This window comes from Urocampus carinirostris, chromosome 9 (assembly GCF_059441175.1).
Source record: "Urocampus carinirostris isolate Australia breed hairy pipefish chromosome 9, RoL_Ucar_1.0, whole genome shotgun sequence".
Taxonomy (NCBI): domain Eukaryota; kingdom Metazoa; phylum Chordata; class Actinopteri; order Syngnathiformes; family Syngnathidae; genus Urocampus; species Urocampus carinirostris.
The window spans coordinates 11,012,917-11,039,179 of record NC_142357.1 but is presented as its reverse complement, the minus strand read 5'-3'; the positions used below and the strand labels follow the sequence as shown (position 1 = coordinate 11,039,179).

The window sequence follows — 26,263 nt, the reverse complement described above, 5'->3', positions numbered from 1 at the left end:
GATCAGGACAGTACTTTGCAAACATTTGTGCCACTTCCCCACCAAGGTTTTCCATTTTTCTGCCCAAGCGACGCAAACCCTCATCAGCTGTGTCTGCTGCTTTGTTTAGTCTGATCCAGTAGTCAACTGGATTTTCCTTTGGCGTGGGTAGCGTGGTGTAAAAATCTTGCAACGGGAGAGTTGACGAGGAATGACTAAAGTATCGTATTAGAATGTCATAAATGATATCTGGGTCTTGCCTCACATCAAGTGCCTCATCACTCCTGAGAGCTACTCTGACAACGTCTCTTGCCCTCCCTAAAAGCCTGCTTAGTATCTCATCTGCTTTTTCAGCTGTTGTATAAGACTGTTTCCGAAGCTGGGCTTTAGTCATGGTGATCCATTCTTGAATTGAAAACTTGTCAGAACCATTTCCCCTGAAAGTCACAATTTCACGTTCAGTCTTGACATGGACAATTACCGGTGTAGTGTTTACCTGCGTTGTGTTATGTGGTCTGGGGTCGTCTTTAGTCATAGCAGTCGCTGCTTTGCCAGTCATTGGTGTGTCATGTGCATGTGTGCGATCAATGAAACCAGAAGAGAGCAGACTAGCCAATACTGAGTTGCCTATCTGCTCTCCAATTCGGCCTACCATGTCAGTCAGGTGTTGCAGGGCAATGTTATCACTCATTGGGATTGAAGTCTGTGCACTCTCCCTCAAGAACTGTTCACTTGGAGACCAGTTTGGGCTCATACCACGCCCCCTGTCCCTCCCATCACTAACATGTTCTTGGAGACCACCTACACCTTCACTTCCATACCCACTAGTAAGTATGTTTGCATTCAAACCATTAAAATGGACACCCCTGCCCCTGCCAATAGAAAAGCCCTGAAAATCGTCATTTTGACTACTATATCCTTCAGCCATTATACTTTCAGTAGTACAAAGAATAGAAAATAAAACAGGAAAAAAATAAAAACCAGAAATTAACGAATAATTTACGTATTGATAGCAAATGCACAGTGGCACAAATACATAAGACGAAATCAACGCGCCAATGCAGTGCAACAGTACCCTCTAGTGGACACAAGAAGAATATGCAGCAACGCCGGGATCTGCTCAGAGGCTGATCAAAGTGATCCAGTCGTGTAGTCACGGCACCAGTGTAGCGACCCTCGTTCATGCACGACACAAGGTTTCACAATCTCTGGTTTATTGCCTGCATTCAATAAACAAAACAATACAAAAGTCAGGGGCTTCTGTTCACGACTGCAATTATCTTCAACGCTTACAAACTTATTTAAGCAACGGCAAGCAGACAACATGCGAGCACATTAATAATGAAACTTCGATAATAACAATGAACATAACTTTCACACGTACCTGCATTCAATAAACAAAACAATACAAAAGTCAGGGGCTTCTGTTCACGACTGCAATTATCTAAAATATTAAAGATACAAAAGAACGGGTCATCACTCAACAGGCCGCACCTCGTGGCGTGTTTGCATCAAAACACGTTGCATCTTCATTTCAAGCTGTATTGCTTAACCTCTTATTTAGTGCTTTTTTAATATACATCATTTAGAACAACTTATATATCTTTATATACAAAAATAATTTCGAAAGCAGCTCAAATGTCTAGCAAAATATGCATTTTTTTTTTATCCAACTGATATTGGGCACATCTTACCTTCAACGCTTACAAACTTATTTAAGCTACGGCAAGCGCTGAAGCCCATAAAGTGCCAAACGAAAAGAACAGTCGCAGACGCCCATGACTTAACAACTGAATGAGGTACCGGAATATTAACAGTAATACAACAAAAACACAGATTTTGTGAGAATTCAAAAAAACATTCAAAACAATCAAATTTCAACTCTGTTACATGTGCAAGGAGTGGCTAGCTATAAAGAACTGCCAGTAGTGCAAAAAGTCAAACAGAACCCACAGATGTACAGATTAGCAGCAGTTTAGATTTACTATGTGTTTGATTGACCATTTAACAGTCTAATGGCCAGGGGGACAAGACTATTGTGGAACCTGGTGGTCCTGCACCGCACACTGCAGTACCTCTTCCCAGAGGCTAGCAGAGTGAACAGTCCATGATGGGGGTGAGAGGGATCCCTGATAATGTTCTTAGCTTGGGATAGGCAGCGCTTCTGGCCAATGTCCTGAATGGAGGGAAGAGAAGTCCCGATGATTTTCTCTGCTGTCCTCGTCACCCTCCTCACACTACCCCAGTCGGTAGCGCTGCAGCCTCCACACCACACAGAGATACAGCTGGTCAGGATACTCTCTATGGTGCCCCTGTAGAATGTGATGAGGGAGGGTGGGGGCAGGCGGGCTCTCCTCATCCTCCGCAGGAAGTACAGGCGCTGCTGTGCCCTCTTAACCAGTGATGCAGTGTTCACGGACCAGGTGAGTTTGTTTGTGATGTGCACCCCTAGATACTTGATGCTGCTGACAACCTCCACAGCCTTGTTGTTGATGAAAAGTGGGGCATGGTTGGGCTGGTTTTTTCTGAAGTCGACAATGATTTCTTTAGTTTTGTCAACATTCAGGACCAGGCTGTTGTCCCTGCACCAGCCCACCAACTGCTCCACCTCCTCTCTCTAGGCCAGGTCGTTGTTGTCCCTGATGAGGCCCACCACTGTTGTGTCGTCCGCAAACTTCACGATGTGGTTTGTGGCGGACCTAGGGACGCAGTCGTGTGTCATCAGGGTGAACAGCAAGGGGCTCAGGACACAGCCTTGGGGGGAGCCCGTGCTGAGGTTGATGACATCGGAGATGTTCTGACCAATCCGCACTGACTGGGGTCTGTCAGTGAGGAAGTCCAGCAGCCAGTTCCGCAGGGGGGTGTTGAAACCCAGGAGTCTCATTTTGTCTACCAGGTGTTGTGGGATGATGGTGTTGAATACTGAACTGAAGTCCAGGAACAGCATCTGCACATGGGTGTTCTTCTCCTCTAGGTGTGTCAGGCTCAGGTGAAGTTTAATATATGGTCTAATCTTCTAAGCAATATATTACCGTAGACATAATGTACCAGTATTTAACCATCATAAGGGATGCCCATTTTGCTATACAGTACACTTAAAGTATATTGAATTTGCCAGGATTTCGATTTTAAGCCCCCCAAAATGTGCCTGTTTTCTGGAGCACAGCAGTAATTGGTTGTTTACAAGGTCCTATGATGGAATCTTTGCTGAACAGAAGCTTGTTAAAAGGCCAGCCCATGATTGGACAAAACAAGATCATTTTGTTGATTCATTCTCATTTCAGAAATAAGATAATTATTATAGAACATTAGGATGAGGTCTAAACTGTAATTTCAAGGACACTGTGTAACATTTGAACACTACATGTTGCTGTATCATGTAGTGAAATAAAAAACGAGTGCTACAATGCTCAAGGAAGATTACAAACTATGCAGACTAAAAGTGAACAAACCACACCACTTTTCTTCTCATTATTTGCTGAGCCTTTTACAAGGTTTTTGATTTATCTGGCTAGCTGTAGCAGCAAGATGGCGGACAATAGAGTCAGGTCATTTTTGGTGAGCCTCATGTTGTGTAGAATAAAAAATTCTGGCCTACCGCTGCCAGTCAATGCCCAAGTCTCGCTCATCTCTGAAGAGTGGGATGACGATTTACACAGGAAAACAACAGGATCCTCCTGCTTCTGGTAACAACTGAAACCAGTCCTATGTTTCGTGTGGGGGAGAACACGCTCTACCCAAGATAACAGCCTGGAGAGGGATAAGATGTGCTTGCGTGGGTTTCCTCTGAGATCTCCAGTTTTCTCCCACATTCGGAAAACATGCACGTCAGGTTAATTGTCTGGTCCAAATTGTGCCTAGGTGTAAATGAGCCAGTGAGTTGTCTGTCCCCATGTGCCCTGCCACTAGCTATCAACCAGGCCCAGGTGTCCCCTGTCCACTGCCCGAACATGGCAGGGAAGGTCTCCAGCACTCCCACGACCCTACTGAGGATAAGCAAGGAAGGTCTCCGGTTGATTACAGAGTGGAAACATATGTTGGCCTGGAGACTGATGGGCATCACGAGGCTTTACTTTCCCAAGACACACCACAGGAATTGGTGCCTGTGCGATACTATGCATACATTATTTTCCTCTCGTGTGGTACAGAAGTATCCGAATAAAGATTATGGACAGATAGCTACTCATTTGTTTACCCTGCCCCTTTAGCCAAAAGTCTTTACCCAATTTAGCTCTTAAGTCAAATTGTTTTCCCAACCCGGCACTAAGTTATATACAACCCCCCTTTATATTTCATTAATAGAAGTAAAACAGGTTTCAATTATTTATTCAATTAGACAATACAAAACACACTTGAGATGAGCCATACGACTTTGAAGCATTTGAGCAACAGGATACAAATGAACAGGGCCAAAAGAGTCAAGGCACACAAAGTTACAGTAGAACTCTTGAGCTCAGCATTAAAACAACATTTTAAGTTAAAAAGAAAAAAAATGGAAAGTGGGAAGGAGGGACAGAATAACCAGCATTCCAATTTCTCCTACAGCCGAGCTTTTTATTGACACCAAACAATTCACGAGCTGCTGTGCTTTCATCAGGACCACAAAACCTCCACCGAGCATTCAAAACATTGGGAATCCTGCTCAAGCAGGCCAAAAACGTGCCTTCGGCATCACTGGTCTACGTCAAGAGGGTAGGGAGGACGTGGAGTGCAAGATGGCCCCGCTCCATTGCCAAGAGGATCCCTGTCGAGCAGTACCAAGGAAGAAGAGTGAGGAAGAAAAGTTATTTTTTTATCTCATGAAGTTTCCCCCTCCGATCTCCCGCTTGTATCGGTTGGTGAGATGGTCTGCCTGCATGGTGAGCTTTGACAGAACCCCAAAGAGTCCGCGGAGGTGAAAGTGAAACTGCCGCTCTAAGTCGGGGTTGTCTTCCATGGGGATCTCACCGGTGATGCTGGCCTTCTGCTGCTCTTCCTGCTTGACGGCAATCTCCAGGAAGCTAGCTCCACTGCTCATCTCCCGCTTTAGCAGACCCCATTCCATGTCGTTCTTGATCGATTTGAGGAGCAGGTAGTGCTCGTACATGTCCCTTTGCTGCTTGTTGGGACACTCGTCACTGCAGAGGTGATTGTTGTTTGCCTCCATCTGCGTGGCGGCTTGCTCCTCCAGTGGCATGTCTCTTAAAAGGCTAGGCACCATGATGGTCTCGTCCATGTTGTTGGTGGCCGCGATGAAGCGATGCATGACGTTGATGAGGGAATGCTTGTTGCTGGCAGAGTCACTGCTGCTGATTTGCATCATCATGGCTTCAGGTTTTCAAGGCTTTGTTACGGTGAAACTGGCAGGTGGCTTTAAGGCTTGAGCTGCAAAGAGAACAAGAAGGATCAGACTGTGTGCGCGCCCGTTTAACTGCTTTAATCCATACCGGTCAACCTCAGCCCATTGCTCCCCTTATTTAAGATTGTAGTTGCACTTGTTAAGCGATAATAATCCTTACAAAACGCGGTACCTACTTATTCACAAAGACAGACTATGTAGAATAAAAAGAAACAGTATTTTCTAGACTAAAAGGCACACCTAAAAACCCCAAATAAGTCAGAGATTTTAATCTACTACTTATAACGGGGTACGCCTTGAATACGGTGGACATGATTGGAAATGCATAAAGTCATTATAGGCGTGCGTTCACAAGGTTTAAAGGTAAACTACCGCATTGTGCTATCATGGAGAGGGATGGTCACCATCAGGATGTACTTTCCTAAGATACACCATAGGAAATATGGCCCCTACGACCCTAGTGGTTGAGGGATTCAACGCAACCCAACCAAACAAGTTTGTGCAACGTCGCTGACCAAAATCGCAAAACATATTCAACAGGATTTGAATCTGTGTTGTTGCTGTGACACTTTACCACTCTGGGAAAGTAATCTGATAAGGAGAAAATCAAATGCCTTTTCGTAGGTCATCTATATCACTGTTGATTTAATGACTTTTGTGTTTGCGCGCTCACCGCCACAACCCGGGTTAAATTACAATTTTTGGGTGTGAACGTTAAAATTCGGTGCGCCTTATACAGTACAGATATTAGGACAATTTGTGAAAACGTCAAGAATTATTTTTCTAGTGCACCTTGGCATTATTATTAAACTACGATGGCGTTGTCGCCTGCAACAGTGACCGATACCATCCGAATTAGACACACAATGTAAAAGACGAGGCCGGGTCTCACAGATTTTTTAATACAACAACAAAAAATCATGACTTAAATGTTTTCCCGTACATAAACTGTTATACGGCGTACACAATTTGATATAATATGTAAAAAAAAAAACTATAACATAAGGGGAAAACGTATATATTATCAGGTATGCTTCTATCTCCTTTCAGTATTTAGCTGTAGCATGACCTTGACTTCCTGCATCAAACCAACACGATAGATATCAAAATGGAACTTACCTAAATTACGAGGTAGATCAATGAAATGTTTATGTTGGGGTGCCAAGGGGATAATTTCCCTTTCTTTTTGGGGGAGTGGGGGGGATCTCCGGTGTCCACCGGCCGTGAGGGAAACGTCCAAATTTCCTTGTTTGACAAACGGATGAATCCCGTTTATATACCGCTCAGCCGGCGGCTGGTTGTGATGGCAGCCAAATCCTGCCCTACTGTCCTTTCCTCGTGATTTCATTGGTTGTAAGACCACAAAAGGCGGGACTTGAGAGCGTATGATCTTATTTGAGCCAATTGCGGGTCACCGGTACGGGCGTCAATCGAAATGTCTTTAATACGCACAAAATGCCGTCAGAATCTATTAACATTGAACAACAAAGCCAACAACTGTTTTTGCTTCAATTATAGTATTTCGTATTGTATAAAACGCTGCCTTTGTTACAAAGTGTTTCAAAAAAGTCACCGGGAATGGCTTTCATCCATGGACTCATCATGGCTACTTTTTAGCCTGCTAGCGCCACCCTGTGTTTATTTAGTCAATTATCATTTTAACGTTTCGTAGCGCAGTCTGCCCACGTTAAACTTGTATTTCCCCAGATAAGTAATTAATAATGTACAATGAAATTGTGTGTTTAATTGCTGTTAAAAATGTCGGAAATATAACGAAATTGTGAATATGCTTAATTGCTGTTAAGATTGTCGAGAAAAAATGTTCAAACCTCACATTATTTATTTGCTGTTAATAGTGTCAATAAAAGTGTTCAAACCAAAAAAAATCTTACCACCAAATGGTACCGTTTTCTTCAAGTATAAAGTGCATTTCAGCCGTTGTCGCTGGCAAAACTGACAACTATATCTCCCGATGGAGGAATCTGCCACACTAAACTGTGCAAATTTGGAGGCCTGCCTCACTGAGATAAAAGAGTGGATGTCACTCAATTTCTTGCATCTTAACTCTGAAAAGATTTGTCCTTTCAAACACATGTGAAGAAAATTACTAGAACCGCTTTCTTCCATCTTCGTAACATTGCTAAAATTCGTCCTATTCTGTCTCAGTCGGATGCGGAGATTATAATTCACGCGTTTGTTACCTCCCGTCTTGATTACTGTAATGCGCTACTCTCCGGTCTTCCGATGACCAGACTCAAGAGTCTTCAGCTGGTACAAAATGCCGCAGCGAGGCTTTTATCTAGGACAAAAAAGTCAGATCACATCACATCACCCCAATTTTGGCTAACCTGCATTGGCTCCCTGTTAGCCTAAGATGTGATTTCAAGGTTCTCTTATTATTATACAAAATCATACATGGACTTTCCCCCTCATATCTTTCAGATCTGATCTCCCCCTATGTTCCGGTGTTGTGCCGGCCCGAAGCCTTAGCTCTGAGAGCGCCGGTCTTCTGGGGATCCCAAGAGCCAAGAAGTGTTCCGCTGGTTCGAGAGCGTTCTCCATCCGGGCACCGGTGTTGTGGAATGCTCTTCCCCCTGAGATCCGATCTGCAACCTCAGTGGAAACGTTTAAATCTAAGCTTAAAACTCACTTCTACTCTATAGCATATGAATAACCCAAACTGCTCATGTGTAATAACCTGTGAAGCCCTTTGAGACTCTTTGTGATTAAGGGCTATACAAATAAAAATTACTTGACTTGACTTGACTGACTTTCAAACGTGACGGTGGATAATGACGTCATTCAAAAGTAGTTGGACTAACAATAGTAAAAATCATTTCAAAGTAATAGTAATAATAGTAATAATATAAATAAAAACGATATTCAATTACAGACATACATTGAGTATGTACTGTTTAGCATGATGCAAAACCTTTCAAACAAGTTCCCCAATGGTCTGCAATAGTTTTTTTACTGCATGTAAATTACTTATGTAATGTATAATTGAAATCAAAATATATTCTATTTGCTGACGACAACACAGTAATAGGTTTTGGTACAAATTCACAGGAAATAAAGGCACAGAAAATAACATAAGAAATATAATAATAGTAATGATAATAACAGTAATAATGTTTGATGACAGCCAAATATAAAATTATAACTATTTAGCATGACGCTAAACTCTGGCATCATCAGGATCAATCAGTAATTAAAGTACAATTAAAAGCAGCTATTGTAACGGTCAAAAATGAAAAAGCCTTATTGGATTCAGTTAGCGGCTCAAGTTGCGGTCCATGCCATGTGATACTAAAAATCAGGAAGTTGGGATATTAAATTACACTGATTACTTTATCTCATAGCTTGAAAAGCGCAATTGAAATGAAGTCATCAGAAACTTTATATGGCAACAGTGTAAAGGTTGTATTCAAATATTTTTTTCCTGTACAGAGATCAACTAATTATCATATTTCATTGGTATTCATGAACATGTAACTGTGTTGAGATTAAACATTTCAATTGACGCAGTGTTTTTATTGGAAGTCATTCTATTTTCCTGTACATTTAATTACCAAAGGGAGTGTATTTTTAGTATAGCATTCAAATCCAGCTCCAGACTTCCTGTGCGGAGTTTGTATGTTCTCCCCGTGCTTGCGTGGGTTTCCTCCGGGCACTCCGGTTTCCTCCCACATTCCAAAAACATGCATTTCAGGTGAATTGGCCGGTCCAAATTGTCCCTAGGTGTGAATGACCGAGTGAGTTGTCTGTCCCCGTGTGCCCTGCGATTGGCTGGCAACCAGTTTAGGGTGTCCCCCGCCCACTGCCCGATGATTGCTGGGATGGGCTCCAGCACCCCCGCGACCCTACTGAGGATAGGCGGTGCAGCTAATGAGATGAGATTATTTAGCGCCTCCTGGTGGTAAAAAAAAACATTCAAGCGTAAACAACACTGATCTAAGCAATAAGCAAAAATAAATTAACTATCATATGAAAGTGATTTGTTTTTCAAAATACTCATGGGTTGAGAATTTAGAATTTACTTTACATACCAGACTTTCTGTGCGGAGTTTGTATGTTCTCCCCGTGCTTGCGTAGGTTTCCTCCGGGCACTCCGGTTTCCTCCCACATTCCAAAGACATGCATTTCAGGTGAATTGGCCGGTCCAAATTGTCCCTAGGTGTGAATGAGCGAATGAGTTGTCTGTCCCTGTGTGCCCTGCGATTGGCTGGCAACCAGTTCAGGGTGTCCCCTGCCAACTGCCCGATGATTGCTGGGATGGGCTACAGCCCCCCCGCGACCCTACTGAGGATAAGCAGTACGGCTAATGAGATGAGATGAGACCTTGAGCCTAACCTAGAGAAAGCCAACATCATTGTCTGTCATCTTGCTGCTACAGGTACACAAAAACCTCCAAAAGGCACGGCAAGTACAGGTGCATTCCGACATGCATTTCAGGTGGATTGGCCGGTCCAAATTGCCCATAGGTGTGAATGAGCGAGTGAGTTGTCTGTCCCTGTGTGCCCTGCGACTGGCTGGCAACCAGTTCAGGGTGTCCCCTGCCCACTGCCCGAATATAGCTGGGATGGGCTCCAGCACCCCCGCGACCCTACTGAGGATAAGCTGTGCAGCTAATGAGATGAGATGGGTGCATTTTGAACACTAAAGGGTCTCCGTAGTTTTTATTTTTCCTTGTGCTTTGTAGCACTTGTTTTTAGTTGCACCATAACATATTCAAAATCAAGTCGTCAATTAATATGCACCGTCCCTTTAACATACCCCTTATCTTAGCAATAGAAGTTTACCACTGAACATTGCGATTTAACCAAGTAGAAAATAGTGTTAACTGGTTACTGTACCACAGGGGTCTTTAACATTGTGCTTGCTGACAAGGGAACCTTTTTCTTAGTAGCCCAAGGACTGGTTTTGATAAGCCATAGTCAAGTCAAATTTATTTGTATAGCCCTTAATCCCAAGGAGCCTCAAAGGGCTGCACAGACCACAGATTATTGCAAACCACAGACTATTATGACACCATCCCCTGATCTAAAACCGACATGAGGGCAAGGAAAAACTCAAAAACCACAACATGAGGAAAATGAAGAAATGTCACACCAAAAGTTAACAAAACCCCATTTTTACTTTAAATGTACATCACAGGTTGCTGACATGGTTGTTATAATTAATATATTAATGTGAGGGCCTAGACTCATTGAGACAACAGCAGGTTTTTGATGTTTGCTGTGATGACAGGCGTCACAGCAGCCTCGCGAGTCAAAGACGTGAGAAGACGCGTCCATAGTGATTTTTTTTCTTTAGGACATTCGATTTCTAACTGCCATGAGAATTATTTGACAAGATCAGTGTCTTCAATGTTTAAGTGGTCAACTGTGCCGATTTTAACCCTACTTCTATTACACCCTTGTAAAAACATTAAATTGTGACAACATAGTACCGTACTTCCGCACTATAAGGCGCACCTAAAATCTTTTTTTTTTTTTTTTTAAAAGCTGACCATGCGCCTTATAATCCGGTGCCTTATATATGGATCAATATTGAGCCGCGACAGGTCTCGCAACTTACGGTAAGCAGCCACAGACTCCATTTTTAGTGTAGAAGAAGTGCGCTGTGCATACTGGGAAATATTAAACAACGATTCTCTTTTATTTGTGCGTTTGTATAAAGACCCTGAAATGGCTCCTATTGAGAGACACGCTTATAACGCAGAGTTTACACTCAAGGCGATCAGTCAAGCAGTAGAACACGGAAATAGAGCAGCAGCAATTCGAACACTGCAGAAGAAGAATTCGAGGGATTCGTAGATGAGGAGCTGATAGAGTGAGCTTTATGTTTTTCTTTTGTGTGTTTATGTTTGACATTTTACAGTTATTATGTTATTGATTTATTGTTATTGTTTTGCACTTGTTATTGTTTTTGCACATTACGAGTGTCACTATATTGTGATTGCAGTAACGTTTAATTTACCATAACAGTATCAGACGTTTTTTTGCGTGTTGACTAAATGGAGGAAAAGTAAAATGTTAAGCCTTGCTGTTATTCAAAGATGTTAAAGATGTGTCACGAAAATGCTTTACCGCAGGGAAAATAATAAAACAGCTGTTTATTCATTTTGGGAGTGAATGGAGTTGTGGAAAGCTTGTTTGTTATCTATTAATAAAGTTTGACTGGCCTATCTGACTGTTTTATTGACATTCCCTTTAGCGCGGCACCATCTATTGGTTGCATAACGTAACTACAGCCTCTACTGTAGCGCCTTATAATGCAGTGCGCCTTATGGAAAAAGTTTTAAAATATATCATTCATTGAAGGTGCGCCTTATAACACGGTGCGCCGTATAGTGCGGAAAATACGGTAATTAGTTGCTTATTTAGAAATTCATTTAAACTGGTACTACTCTTCTCGTCGGCTGAAAAATAGTCTGTGTAATATAGTGTAATAATCTGTGAAGCCCTTTGAGACTCTTCGTGATTTAGGGTTATACAAATAAAAATGACTTGACTTGGTAGCCCTCGCATTGTTCAGTAACAAAGAACTAGCTCTCGGGTTAAAAGGGTTGGCGAACCCTGCTCTATCATAAACACAATTTCCAAAATTTGTATTCTATTCATTGATAAAAATGGTTAAATCATTTTACTGTAAGTAATTTGCCTATCAGCGGCACAGTAGAGGGTGGTTAGCGTGCAGCCCCACACTGCGTAGGTCCAGGGTTCAATACCAGATATAGCATTCTCCCGGTGCCTGCGTGGGTTTTCTCCTTGCAATCCGGTTTCTTCCCACATTCCAAAAATATGCATATCAGTTTAATTCGACGGTCCAAATTGTCCCTAGGTGTGAATGAGCAAGTAAGTTGTCTGGCTCTGTGTGACCTGCAAATGGATGCCAACCAGTTCAGGGTGTCCCCTGCCCACTGCCCGAGGACAGCTGGGATGGGACTTAGATAGATAGATAGATACTTTATTCATCCCCGAAGGGAAATTCACATTTCCAGCAGCATCCCTGAGCTGAGAACAATCGAAAATAACACGGGAGCTGCTGGAGTGGCTGCCATTCGTGACGGCACCGGAAGAAACGATTCAATTTGAATCATGTACAAACAAACAAACAAACTCGCGACCCTACTGAGAATAAGTGGGTGCATAGCCTGAATTCAAAGTCCACACACCCTATGTTGAAATCCCATTTTATGGGTGCCCTCGAGGACCAGAATCTGCGACCTACATCTTCAGGCTCATGCATCTTGTGAAGAAAAGTTAACAAAAAGACAATAAAGGGCTGTTAGGTTAACAAATACATGCAGCCTGGTAATCTCTGAAGGGGGAATTATCTCATGTGTGGCTTTTTTCTCTCATTCTGAAGTTTCTGAGTTTTCCTTGCCTTCATGGAGGTTTCAGATCATGGGATGTTGTAATTATGGTCTGTGCAGCCCTTTCAGACTTTTTATGAATGAGGGCTATTCCAATAAACATGACTTGACTAGGTGGGGAATTTCAAGCAAAGTTAAAAATTAATTATAATAAAAAAACTATAGGTAAATACAGCTGCAAAAACTATTGGTGATGCTTCAGAAGCAGCAACATACATTTCTCAAAATATATGTGTTATGAGTACGCAAGGTCAGTTTTTTAAGACAATCTTATCAAAAATGTAGAGGGCAAACACGTTGAGTGAATTAACCTTTTATTTTTTTTTATCCCTTTTAATATTTCACATGCATCACATACAGATGAAAATCAATTAAATACTGATATAAAAATGTGAGTCATTGAACTTGGCACTTAACACACAGTACGCCACGCCCATCAAAAATAACCTCATGCACAATCCCTTGTCAGTTTGTCATTCTACTTGTACACATTTCAGCAAAATTACAAAATAGGCAGCAAAACTATTTAAAAACTGAAAGCCTGGACACAATGACGTGTACTTAAACACAAAAGAAAACAAATAACGTCAACGAAATGACCTCTAGCCTAAACATCAATTCCCTTTTTTTCCTAGTATAACAAGTTGAAACAACTGGATCAAAGTACACTTTCAAAGTCCCTTTGAAATGTTCCCTTCCGTTTATCTATCATGCCATCTTATAAAAAAATACAGAGTCAAATTTGGGCTCTCACTTGATAAAATTTTTAAAAATCAAATTAGCTTCAGTCATTCAGATCAGGAGAGGCACTCAACATCACCTGGAAACACATGATAAGAAAGCGCTTAAACATTTTAGGCTATACAGTGGCTTGCGAAACTATTTCCACCCTTGAACTTTGTGACCTTTTGCCACATTTCAGACTTCAAACATCAAGATATTAAACTGTAATTTTTTTGTGAATCATCAACAATAAGTGGGACAAAATCATGAACTGGAACACACTTTATTGGATATTTGAAACTTTTTTTAACAAATAAAAAAATGAAAAATTGGGTGTGCAAAATGATTCAACCCATTTTTAGTGCAGCAAACTGTCCAGAAGTTCAGTCAGGATCTCTAAATGATTCAATGTTGATCTAAATGACTAACGACGATAAATGGAATCCACCTGTGTGTAATCAAGTCTCTGTATAAATGCACCTGGAATGTGATAGTCTCAGAGGTCTGTTTGAAGCACAGAGAGCATCATGAAGAACGGGGAACACACCAGGCAGGTCCGAGATACTGTTGTGGAGAAGATTAAAGCTTGATTTGGATACAAAAAGATTTCCCAAGCTTTAAACATCCCAAAGAGCATGTGGAAGCAATAATATTGAAACGGAAGGAGTATCAGACCACTGCAAATCGACCAAGATCGGGCCATTCCCCTAAACTTTCAGCTCATACAAGGATAACATTGATCAGCCAAGAGGCCCATGATCACTCTGGATGAACTGCAGAGGTCTACAGCTGAGGTGGGAGAATCTGTCCATTGGACAACAATCAGTTGTATACTGCACAAATTTGGCCTTTATGGAAGAGTGGTAAGATGGAAGCCATTTCTTAAAAGATGTCCATAAAAAGTTTAAAGTTTGCCACAATCCACCTGGGAGACACACCAAACATGTGGAAAAAAATATCAGTTTCTCGATGTGCAAAACTGATAAAGACATACCCCAAGCGACTTGCAGCTGTAATCGCAGCAAAAGGTGGCGCTACAAAGTATTAACTCAATGGGGCTGAATTGTTTTGCAACCCACTTTTTCGTTTTTTATTTGTTGAAAAAGTTTAAAATATCCAATAAAGTGTGTTCCACTTCATGATTGTGTCCTACTTATTGTTGATTCTTCGATACAGTTTTAGATCTTTGTTTGAAGTCTGAAATTTTGCAAAAGATCACAAAGTTGAAGGGGGCCAAATAGTTTTGCAAGCCACTGTATCTGCTTAACATGAATGCAACCGAGTTTTGTTTTACCTTGGTGAAGGAGAGGCACTTTTACACCATCTCGTATTGGTTGTTGGTAATGTATCGAGACAAGCAGCAGGCCAGGAATATCCCAATGAGCTGAGTAAAATGGTAGAAATTAACAAGCAGATTAAGTAAGAGCGTTTGTCTTTTGATGTTTTTTTTAGCATGTTCCTTTGCAAACATTATTCAATGATATCTTGGATTACAAGTAATTGAAATACTATTTAACAGTACCTTCCTGACTGCTCCACATTATTCTTTTGACAGGTGGTACACGTTTAGCTTCCATTTAAGGAAAATAAGATCCCAGTGAGCAACATATGAAGATAAAAGCATAAAAACAAATACAATTTGTAGGCCGGCAAACTTTTAAGTTAAGGCAGTGTTTACCAAGCTTTTTTTGGAGTCAGTTCACAATTATTTATTTGAAAAATATCAAGGCATGCATTCCATCAAAAATGTTTTAAAAGTTCATTCCTGGCACCGGATCATGTTTTTTTCAAGCTTAAACAATTCCTAAATTGATAATGTAATTTTTGTCGCATTTGTGGTCACAGTGGCTCAGGAGGTTATAGAATTTATTAATTCTGGTTGTATTTTTTTATTTGACAATATTTTAAACCTATTTTTCAAGTTTTGCTATATTAATATTATATTTTTTATAATGGGGATCACTATGACATATCATGTGCAAGTACCTGGAAGAAGGCAATTCCGAAGGAGATTCCAGCAATGATACCCAGGTTGGACTCCATCACGTTAGTCACCAATGAGAAGCAACCCTGCAGGCAAGACAAAGGAATCCTGGTTGTGATCAACTTTCTAATTATCCAATGCTGTCAATAAATTATCATTATTATTATTATTTATAATATGTGTATCAAGTGTTTTGAAACTGCATCAAAATTTGTTTTGATGTAAGTCAATATGACAAAATAAAATCTGTGAATGTCTAAGAATGTCATGGATTAATTGTAGGATTATCACAGTGGATATCCAGAAACCTATTCAAGAAGATTTGGGCTGAGAAGTAGAGGAAGTAAAAGACTGGATGGAGACAAGCTAGCATTTGTGTTCACATTCAGCCCAATAAACTACAAGAGTTTCATAAATATTTTTGGAATGTAGAAGAAAGCCTAAGTTCTTTGAAGACAATACACGGGAGCATTGAGAGATATTAAAAACTACCCAGGAAGATCTAAGTGGATATTTAACACTAATTATAAGAAATTCGCGGTGGAGAAGCGAATTCACTAGCTCATAACACCAGTAGAGGTAAGTAAAGGACCATGCTTGATAGAATGTGGGACCCTACATCTTTTAAGAGGATTCTCAAGACCCACTTTTCGAACAGTTCATTTTTATTTAGCATTGATTTGTTCAACTTCTAATGCTTTACTGTCTTATACTTATTTTTACTTCACAGCTTTAGGTTTTGTCCTGCAGTTGTTTTTATTTATACTTTTATATTACAATGTTTCCTTACTTTGGACGCCCACACTGGTATGGTGTTGTTAAATTGCTGAAATCCCGAGGCCACCTGCTGCCATTCCTATCAGTGTAAGTAACCCTCCCTTTCAGGTCAATTTCCTTACACGGTTAAATTGTGCCTTGTCATAATCACATTTTAAATCCTATTACTGTTTATTTGGTTTGTATTGTATGTTAACCATTGAATATGTCTGTGTTACGTGTTTCAGGTTTTTGCACTGGGATAATGGATAGGATTTTATTTTCTTATTGTACACTGCATGTTTCATACAGCACTTTGAATGGCAATTTATTGCCTGAAAAATGCTTCACAAATTAATTAGATTTGAAATAAGTTTTCCAATGTCGATATTCTTTTACCTGTATTAATCTTTTCCCTTGAGTGGGCCAGTCTAAGATATGGCTTTCTCTCACTGACTTAAAAGAGAGCATCTTGGAGTCGCCTCTTCATTGTAGACGTTGACAACTGTGTTTTGCAGGTACTTTTTAACCAAGCTGTGAGCTAAAGACATGTATGGCGCCTATTTCTAGAACTAGAAACTCTAACTTTGTCTTGCCACTTCTTTTTCCACTGGGGTTAGAGCCTGTTTGCACTGTTCTCTGAAAGGAGGAGTAACCAATCTTGTAGATTTTTAGTTTCTTGGTAGTTTCTCGCATGTAGTAACCTTAATTTTTTAAAACAAGAATAGACGGTCGAGTTTCTCATGAAAGTGCTCTTTTTCTGGCCATTATGAACCTTTATTCACACCCACAAATGTGATGCTCCAGATACCCAAGTAGCTGAAAGGAAAGTCAGTTTTATAGCTTCTCTAACCAGCTAAACTGTTTACTGCTGTGCTAAGATTTTTGCACAAAGGTTTTCTAATCACCTGTTAGCCTTCTAATGCAATTAGCAAACACAATGTGCTATAAGAACCCTGGAGTCCTGGTTGTTGGAATTTGGCCTCTGTAAACCTATGTAGATATTGCATTAAAACCAGAAATTTGCATCTAAAATAGTTATTTGCCACGTAAAAATGTATGGGGTGTATTTCTGATTAGTTTAATGTTATTTCCATTGAAAAACAGTGACTTACCTTCAAAAATAAGGACATCTCTAAGTGACCCCATACCTTTGTATAATAGTGTACAAAAATTAAATGATAAAAAAAAAATCTGCATTGGCTGCGTCGGAAAACATTACCCCGCAACTTCGGTGTGTTTTCTCAGTGCTATGTAACCTCACGGAATTTTGAACTCACAGTGTTGTACACTTCACTCTGAGCCTTGTCCATGTCTTTCAGGGTCTCTGGAGAGCAATTGGTGTTGACTTTGCAGCAACTAGAGGGGATGCCTTCCTCTTTAAAATAGTCAGTTTCGGCCCAGTCCGTGTAGTTTTTCACGCCGCAGCACTGCAACTACAAGTAAACAAGAAGACACCTTTGCTTGCAGGTTGAAAGGCACAATGATGGCCGTGAAGCAAAATCAGAAAGCATGTTTGTTAACCAGCAAATCAATTAAATGTGATTCGCTTTTTATAAAAATGTACTCAATTTCCAAACCACTTAAAACATCCATTTATTCTATAGAAAGTGATGAAAAAGAAGTAAAAATCACTTTGCAAAAAAAAAAAAAAAACCTCTATATATCCTCTGTTAGTTATTTTTATTGGTTATTCATGTTGTCAAATGTATGTGAAAAGAGCAGCAAAAATAAACAGCGAGTTGAACATTGAACCAAAAAAAAAGTGCTTGTCTGAATTGACTCAAGCAATTTTTCTCAACCAGAGTGCTGTGAACCCATCTCCAGGGTATACATCGCCCAATTTCATCTATTCAGTGAAAATATAATGCAAATATTTGCAAAAAGTTTTGAAATGCAAAATATTTGTGGATTCCCAGTGATCAGCAGAGTAACTATGGTAATATTCTTCCAAAACAGTAATTGGCATCAGAGTGCTCTTATTTTATACTTATCTATTCAGAAAGCAGTACAGGTAAATTGTCATTGTAACAAATTGTTGGGGGAGATGACAATTGTACGTACATTTCAAATATAAAAATAATGTCTCACTGGAAATTACTTTTGCAAATTTTAAGCATTGTCGTTCTCATTTTGAAAAGAAACAGTTTAAATGAATGAACATCTGCAACCTCAGTGGAAATGTGTAAATCTAAGCTTAAAACACATTTCTATTCTATACCATATGAATAACCTATAATTTACGTTGACAATATAACGGGATAGTGTCATAATAGTCTGTAGTTTGCATAAGTCTTTGATCTGTGCAGCCCTTTAAGACTCTTTGTGATTAAGGGCTATACAAATAAACATGACTTGACTTGTGTTTAATATTCTGTGTATATATTCTATAGTTTCCTTTCAAACTTGCAAGTATTTTTTCTATTTTCAGGTGTATTCTTTCTCTTTGAATTTTAAACATGTATCTAAACAACAATAATTATTTAAATGCGTAGATAATAAAGAGTACCATATTTTCCGCACTATAGGGCGCACCGGGTTATAGGGCGCACCCCCCAAAAATAGTTTTTGGTCCTATATCTTCCATAGATAAGGCGCACCGGATTATAAGGTGCTACAATGGGAACGTCGACAAAAAAGTCAGATGATTCAGTCAAACTTATTACAAATACAGAATAGTAAAAAAATGCTTTCTGTGTGCCGTCAAACCACGTGCTATACGCATTCATCTTTTTCGGCCAAATGCAGGCTTTGTTTTGCCGCTTTAGCCAATGCCAGCCTGTAAATAATAAAAAGGATCGGCCCCTTGACCTCCGAATAACTTTAGCCAATAGTGATCGATTCAACTGATGATTGACACATCTTTTTCGGCCAATTGCAGGCTTTGTTTTACAGTTTAAGCCAATGCCAGCCAGTAAATGATAAAAAGGATCCGCCCCTTGACCTCCGAATAACTTTAGCCAATAGTGATCGATTCAACTGATGATTGACACATCTTTTTCGGCCAAATGCAGGCTTTGTTTTACAGTTTAAGCCAATGCCAGCCTGAAAATGATAAAAAAGATCCGCCCCTTGACCTCCGAATAACTTAGTGATCGATTCAAATGATGATTGACACATTGGTTAGCCAATGAAACGCCGGTAAATAAATCCCAGCATACACTGCGGACTACTTGGCGTCCGGAGGAAAATCTAGTCGGCGGCTGCAAGTTATGTTGAAGACTTTGCGATTTAATATTGATCCATAAATAAGGCGCACTGTATTATAAGGCGCATGGTCAGCTTTTGAAAAAAATTAAGACTTTTAGGTGCGCCTTATAGTGCGGAAAATACGGTAATACAGTAATCCCTGGGCAGCACGGTGCCGCAGTGGTTAGCGCGTGTGCGGCACAGTTCTAAGGTCTTGGGAACCTCCTGTGTGGGTACCGGACTTACTGTGCGGAGTTTGTATGTTCTCCCCGCGCTTGCGTGGGTTTCCTCCGGGCACTCCGGTTTCCTCCCACATTCCAAAGACATGCATTTCAGGTGGATTGGCCGGTCCAAATTGTCCCTAGGTGTGAATGAGCGAGCGAGTTGTCTGTCCCTGTGTGCCCTGCGATTGGCTGGCAACCAGTTCAGGGTGTCCCCTGCCCACTGCCCGATGATTGCTGGGATGGACTCAAGCACCCCTGCGACCCTACTGAGGATAAGCGGTGCAGCTAATGAGATGAGACAATAATCCCTCTGTTAACGCGGTTAATGGGGACCAAAACCACCCGCGAAAAGTGAAAATCCGCGAAGTAGCAACGCCCCTTCAAAAATGCTAAAAAAAAAACATTAAAAAAATAGATATATATTTCATTTTATTATTATTTTTTAGACCTGTGAAGCTCTGAACCCGCGAACGTGGAACCGCGAAGTAGCAAGGTCCCACTGTACACTCAAAATCAAGAGAAAAAATAAATTTTAAACAAACGATGGAGCGGACTCACACATTATTTTCCTATTTTGTAATCATTTTTCTTGTCATTGTTTTCCATCCCCTTATCACAAACCTTTTTGGGACTCACTGTTATAGGCAAAAAAGCAATAAAACACACTAAATCACAATAAAATGAAATGTTGTTCCTCCCAAACAGAATCGGACAGAACTGATTGACTGAATTGGAGAAAGAAGAGGGGCATGAGGACATGACAGTTGCAGGCCATTGTGGATACAAGACGGAGGCTGAAATAAGGAGGCCAAAGGATGCAAAATATAGTCTGACTTACAAGGACTGGCTCGATGGAGCCAAAACGACAAAAGAGTTCCTGACTTGATTGTCTCTACCTGTATCACGGCCCTTGTGCTCATTTTGTTTTACGCGCATGAGCCAAACCCCTGATTTCAGTACGGTATTTTAGTTCTAAAATTGGCTTCTATGTGAGTATACATATATGGCAGTTACCCAAGTGATTTAGTCATACTGTGCGTTGGATCCCAAAAAGTTAAGAAATATGTACTCGCAAGTGGCAGTCCAACTTACAGTCCTCTGAATGGCGTCCACTGCATTTCTGCTGCTTTCTGTGCTGTTGTAGGACTTGACAGCATTTTTGTATGCCAAGCCTAATTTTGCTTTTATCTGCGTGGGGAAAAAAAACAAAAACAAAACAATAAGAATCATGTCTTAGACATCACACTGAACTTTTGATCTCTAACAACTCGCCTCGTGCCTAAAGATGAAGCCAGATATTCCGGCCACCAGCTCAGCAAGGAAAACCACAGTCAAAAACATGGCGTACTGTACGAAGAGAAAAACATATCAAAAGTTGTGTGGGGCTCTTGTTTGGAATTAGAGGGAAGCAACTTCTCTCCTGACCAGTTTGAGCATCCATGGGCTGCCGCGGCATGTGGCGAAGCAGCCGAAAAGACCGAATATGATGATGGCTGCGCCAGTGCCGATGAGGACGTACGGTGCGTTTGTGGTCTCGTCGGACGCCAACGCGATGTACGCCTCCAGGTTTACTTTTCCCCATACGCCCACCGCCAGCAGGATCATGCCTGTGAACTAAGCAGCCAATCAGCATCGCCGTATCATCAAGTACATGATTATGATGAATTGACAGTACTTTTCAACAAGTACTTACAATTGGCCGACAAAAAACATGGTATCTTAGTAGTAGTAGGGGTGCAAGGATTAGAGGACAAAAATCGATTAAAAAAAAAAATTAGTTGACTATGAATTCCATTGTCGACTACTGTCATCAGACTCGTTTTTTTCGACAGTGTGAAGCATCATCCATGATTAGAATCTCTGCTCGGAGTCAAAAACATGTACCTAAACTTCCAAAATTTGGGTAAAGTTTAGCCTGGATACGGCGAATAAAAAGACTAATTGCAATTTTGCAAAGCAGACCTTTCCTATCAAGGCAGTACCTCTGTGATGCACGAACATTTAAGGACAAAGCACGTGGGACAATTCCAAAAATGGGAGTTTGACTTGCCTCGATGACATTTAAGTAACATTCAAGCAAAAAGGTTTTGATGACATGCATTGCACATTTCTACGTGTATATTTTGCTATAAAAAGAGCTAAAGCAATATGCCAGACTGAGCCTGGCAAACAATTAAAATAAATGCATCCAGTTTGAAGAATAAATGGCAGTTGTTAAAATTTTGTTACAGAGTTTGCAGTTAACAACTGAATGTAATTCACAAAATGCAAATAAAATTTGTTTTAATCAAGTATTATCAGATTATTTGACTAAATGTTTCGAATGCTCATGACAAGTAGACAATTGAAATAGTTGTTAGTTGCAGCCCTAATCAGCATTTTACAGAGGGACAGACAGAAATAAAAAAAAAAAACATTTCTGCAGAACTGCAACTGCGTTGGACATTTGACCAGATTCCACTGGTTAAAAGGTACACATCTAAAACACCAGCAAGTGTACATTTTAAATGACTTTTTTGAAGGTTTATTAAGAAAAATCTTTTGTTGAGCAAAAACAGCATATGGTAGAGTTGTCTTGAGCCCACTTGTTTTTTCTATTCAATACTGAAACAGATCTGATGACATCGATCCCATTTAATTTTTCCTCAACTGAAAAGTTAATAGTCAAATGTGGATGTAATGTGCTCGTTTTGGACAGTATTTTTTAGTAGTTTAAATTTAACCAAGGTAATCTACCGTATTGTTTGTGTGTAGATGCATGTCGTTTCTTAACATGATTAGAAAATTGAAAGTTCAAAGAAAATATATTGCAAATTGCAACCCCACCTCAATTGGATCAGAATCAACTTTTTTTTCTGACACAATCGATGCAAATGGGTGGTCCCTACCAAATACTCCTAATACGTATCTGTACAAGACCTCATTTTGAGATACATACTGTATGGGTACCGACAATCCTCCTCTATAATGAATTTAATTTAATTGTTTCTTCTTGAGTAATAATTGTGGCCATTATACAATCAGGAAGTAAAAATTAAATTAATAAGGAATTAGTCTTGATTTCATCATCCCATGATGGGGTGTAAATTGAGGTTATATTTAAAAAAAACAAAAAAAAACTAACAATATTCAAACCTACATGATTTCAGATTGATACTAATACTAAGCTCTTAAGTATTCTTCCAAACAGATACCAGGTACCAATACCATTAGTATATGGAATTATCTTGACTGTATTCAGTAAAAAAGTGACATTTTTAGCCTTAACTACTAGTATAATATTCCCTTTAATATTATTTCCTAATGGCAAAAATCCATGGCAACACATAATGGTCTAGGCAACTGTCATGAGCATTGATACCTTAAAAATGCCTGCTATTGACATAAATACCTGCTATTTTTGCTCAAACATCCTTATTTTAAATACAATATGATTTTGTTAGAATGCAATTAGTTTTGTAAATCCAGAAGCATTGATATCTACTCTGAATTTAAGTAGAGGCACAAATAAGTGTTTGAAAAGATGTATGGAAACCTACGAGTCAAAATAGATTTATAATGAGTTAAGAAAAGCTGTTTGTACAATTTTAGTCATGTTTTCATCAGTTTCTATATATCAAGTGTGTGGTGGCACTGTTACAATTATACACTTTTACTGGTGTCTGTAGCTCGGAAATATTGTTCTGAAGCATACCCCTTGCAGCAAAAAGAGTATTTGTATGGAAACACATTTCCAGAGTGATTCAATTTTGACTATTATTCCCTTTGAAACTCAGTTTGGGACTGCGGTGACATGGTTTACTTGTCCATATCGCCTGAAGTGGGGGGCAGGGTGACATGCTATTGGCTCCAGAAGCTATAAAGGCAACCGATAAAAGCATTAGTGTGAACTTTGTGTTGGTTGCAGATGGCCGTTTACAGCATGTACTCATCGTTATCTTTGGTGGGATTGTGTGCAAAGCGGTTGAGAGGAGCGCTGATTATTATATACAGTTATTTACGGTTAACTTTGTTTTTTGTTCTTTTACATTTTAGTATCATCAGAAAGAGTACCATGCCACTTTCAATTCCTGTTTATTGTTCTGCTAGTATTGTAAAGATTTTGCCTTTTCGATTTTGGACATATAGTTTAGGCATTAGAACAAATAAGTCATTTGTTGTACTATCTTGGTTTGTAAAAATTGTTAATAAAGGGCCAGAGAAAATATACACACAAGTTATTTTTTATTTCAATGTCAACGTAAATGATGAAATGAAATCACTGCACAAGTTTAAACAAACAGATATGCATGACGCATTGGTAGTGCTTTATCTTCAAATTGTATGTCCCCACCTATGACGATAATGAGGTAACTGCCCTGGCGACATTGACACAGATTGTTTTCCTGATTAAAGGTGGCTATGAACAAACAGCACTAAACTAATGTATGCATGAATAAGATTATATATACTTTAAGTTATTTACTGTATTTCCTGCACTATATGGTGCAGTGGATTAGAAGGCGTACACCCCAAAATTAGTATTTTTTCATATATTAATTGATGGAATTAAGACAAAATTAACAGCTATTGTTGCACTTTATACACTTACGGTATATAGTAGTGCAGTCAATTTCTGCTGACCACAATCGCAAAACATTGTATGCAACGGGAATTAACCCCTGGTTGAGGCAGTGAGAGTGAGGAAACCTGACCGTTAGTGAAACAAATGACATACGAAAAGGCATTAGATGTAATCTAATTTTCACATGAACAGTATACTATGAAAAAAACGGAAAGCCATCCGAAAAGATATAAATAAAGGCTAAAAAGCATGACGAAGGAAACAACTTGTGTATCTGATGATGAATCGGACGTTACGTTCATTTATATCAAGACGACTTTCTTTTTTTCTCCATTCTTCAACATCTGTTTCTTGCATAGAGCAAAAATGGTCCGATGATGAGAGAAAATATAATGCCTTCTCATATGCCATACGAGTAGTCTAGTGGTTTTATCGGCAATTTCACTGCACTGACCCGGATTTGATTCCCATTACATATATATTGTAAATTTGGTCAGCGATTTTTTTGATTGATGGGCAGCACAGTGGCGCAGTGGTTAATGCGCGTGCAGCACAGTTCTGAGGTCATGAGATTGAACTTCCTGTGTGGAGTTTGCATGTTCTCCCCGTGCTTGCGTGGGTTTCCTCCCACATTCCAAAAATATGCATGTTAGGCTAATTGACCGGTCCAAATTGTCCCTAGGTGGGAATAAGCGAGTGAGTTGTCTGTCCCTGTGTGCCCTGCGACTAGCTGGCAACCACTTCAGGGTGTCCCCTGCCCACTGCCCAAATATAGCTGGGATGGGCTCCAGCATCCCTGTGACCCTACTGAGGATAAGCGGTCCAGATAATGGATGGATGGATGTTTTTGATTGATCAAGCATTGCATAGATAAGGTAGCATACCGTAAAACCGTGTGTAGTACCGCACACAAATAACTTCTGTATGCAGTTCCAATCTTTTTCACTGTAATTTGTGGTATGTAAGGCCCAACTGGTTATAAGGGACGCTTGCAAATTTCTAGCCAATTTGGAGTCTTCAAACACGCCTTATAGTCCAGAAAATACGGTAATTGCATAGGCTAAATGTGTAACAATCAATTGTCATATTAGTTTCCAACTGATTTTGCATAACAATTTACCAAATCCACAGAATTTGAGCTCCCAAACAAAACATATTTACTATTTTTTTTAATCAAAATAAAACTTTTCAACAAAATTGGAAAGCAACTTCATTGGTCACGATTTATTGATTTCCTCCACCTAAAGGCTCTATAATTGGTTAGGTAGGTGGTTGTTATTTTTACAAATTATCAGGCAATCATAAGAGTGAAAACCTAATGATATTACAGCACAAAATAGTATTTTCAAATATAAGTGAACTGTTTGGGGGCTAGACTTGTTCAACCTGACAGTGCTTTTATTTTGGAAGGACAATTTTCTATACTGTATTTTATGACATATTCGCTAAAGACTTTGGTTTTTGGAGCTTGTCTAAAATATAGTTCTGCATATGAATAATATTTGTAAAATTACTCAAACGTCAAGAAAATACTTTGTTGCAATCCTAATAGCGTTTGAAATATATTAAATAAAATACCCCCCCAAAACACTATCCAAAGTACTTTAAAGGGTGACGTCATCACAACTTAAATCCAACAATTAAACGCCGCCAGCTGTCGACGACGAGGTTTATGGACATTTTTTTCCTGGGAAAACTTGATTTTATATCATCATAACTTTACTCCTTTAGTTTAATTTATATTGGCTGGCCAGTTAGTAGCCAATTGTTGCTCTTAGCTTGTTGTCCTAAAGCAGTCCACCCCCTCCCCCTTCCTCCACATCGACATGGTCGCAACTCACCCAGAAAATGAGACTGTAAGAGATGAGGAACGTCTTCAAACAGGTGATGACGGGCTTCGTCTGGAGCCGACGTGAAGGTGGCGACATGCTTGACTTTTGTTGTTTGTAAATAGAAAGAAAGAAAACAAAAGCTCCGTTCGAAGCAGCCCCCAGAGAAGAAAAGTTGGTGAGGGGTTATGTCCTTAGCAAACTGAAGGGGAAGTGACGTCATTCGCCACTGCGACCTTACTTTTCCCAAGGAAAAAAGTGGAGTAATAAAAAGTCAAGTTACCTGTCTTATTGTA

At 39.9% G+C, this 26,263-nt stretch overlaps 2 protein-coding genes across 2 annotated transcripts; both read right to left on the bottom strand.

The window, feature by feature from the left end:
• Window positions 1-4,289: 4,289 nt before the first annotated feature.
• mid1ip1l (MID1 interacting protein 1, like) lies at window positions 4,290-6,669 on the bottom strand. Its single transcript, XM_088344513.1, has 2 exons — window positions 6,437-6,669; window positions 4,290-5,343 (listed from the first exon to the last, which is right to left on the bottom strand). The coding sequence occupies exon 2, from the start codon at window positions 5,282-5,284 to the stop codon at window positions 4,772-4,774; it is 513 nt and encodes a 170-aa protein (XP_088200639.1). The 5' UTR covers window positions 5,285-5,343; window positions 6,437-6,669; the 3' UTR covers window positions 4,290-4,771.
• A 6,330-nt stretch (window positions 6,670-12,999) lies between these two features.
• On the bottom strand, window positions 13,000-26,203 carry tspan6 (tetraspanin 6). Its single transcript, XM_088344512.1, has 8 exons — window positions 25,980-26,203; window positions 21,000-21,188; window positions 20,847-20,921; window positions 20,667-20,762; window positions 17,442-17,597; window positions 15,408-15,491; window positions 14,716-14,805; window positions 13,000-13,518 (listed from the first exon to the last, which is right to left on the bottom strand). Exons 1-7 carry the CDS (start codon window positions 26,064-26,066, stop codon window positions 14,737-14,739), a joined length of 756 nt encoding a protein of 251 aa, XP_088200638.1. The 5' UTR covers window positions 26,067-26,203; the 3' UTR covers window positions 13,000-13,518; window positions 14,716-14,736.
• Between the last annotated feature and the right edge of the window lie 60 nt (window positions 26,204-26,263).

Bases quoted from the DNA above. Each gene is read 5' to 3' on its own strand.
- mid1ip1l (XM_088344513.1), bottom strand. From the start codon at position 5,284: ATGATGATGCAAATCAGCAGCAGTGACTCTGCCAGCAACAAGCATTCC.
- tspan6 (XM_088344512.1), bottom strand. From the start codon at position 26,066: ATGTCGCCACCTTCACGTCGGCTCCAGACGAAGCCCGTCATCACCTGT. The intron at 15,492-17,441 runs GTGAGTTCAAAA...TCTTGCCTGCAG, and splicing joins AGAGTGAAGTGTACAACACT to GGTTGCTTCTCATTGGTGAC. The intron at 14,806-15,407 runs GTACTTGCACAT...CATTTTACTCAG, and splicing joins TCGGAATTGCCTTCTTCCAG to CTCATTGGGATATTCCTGGC.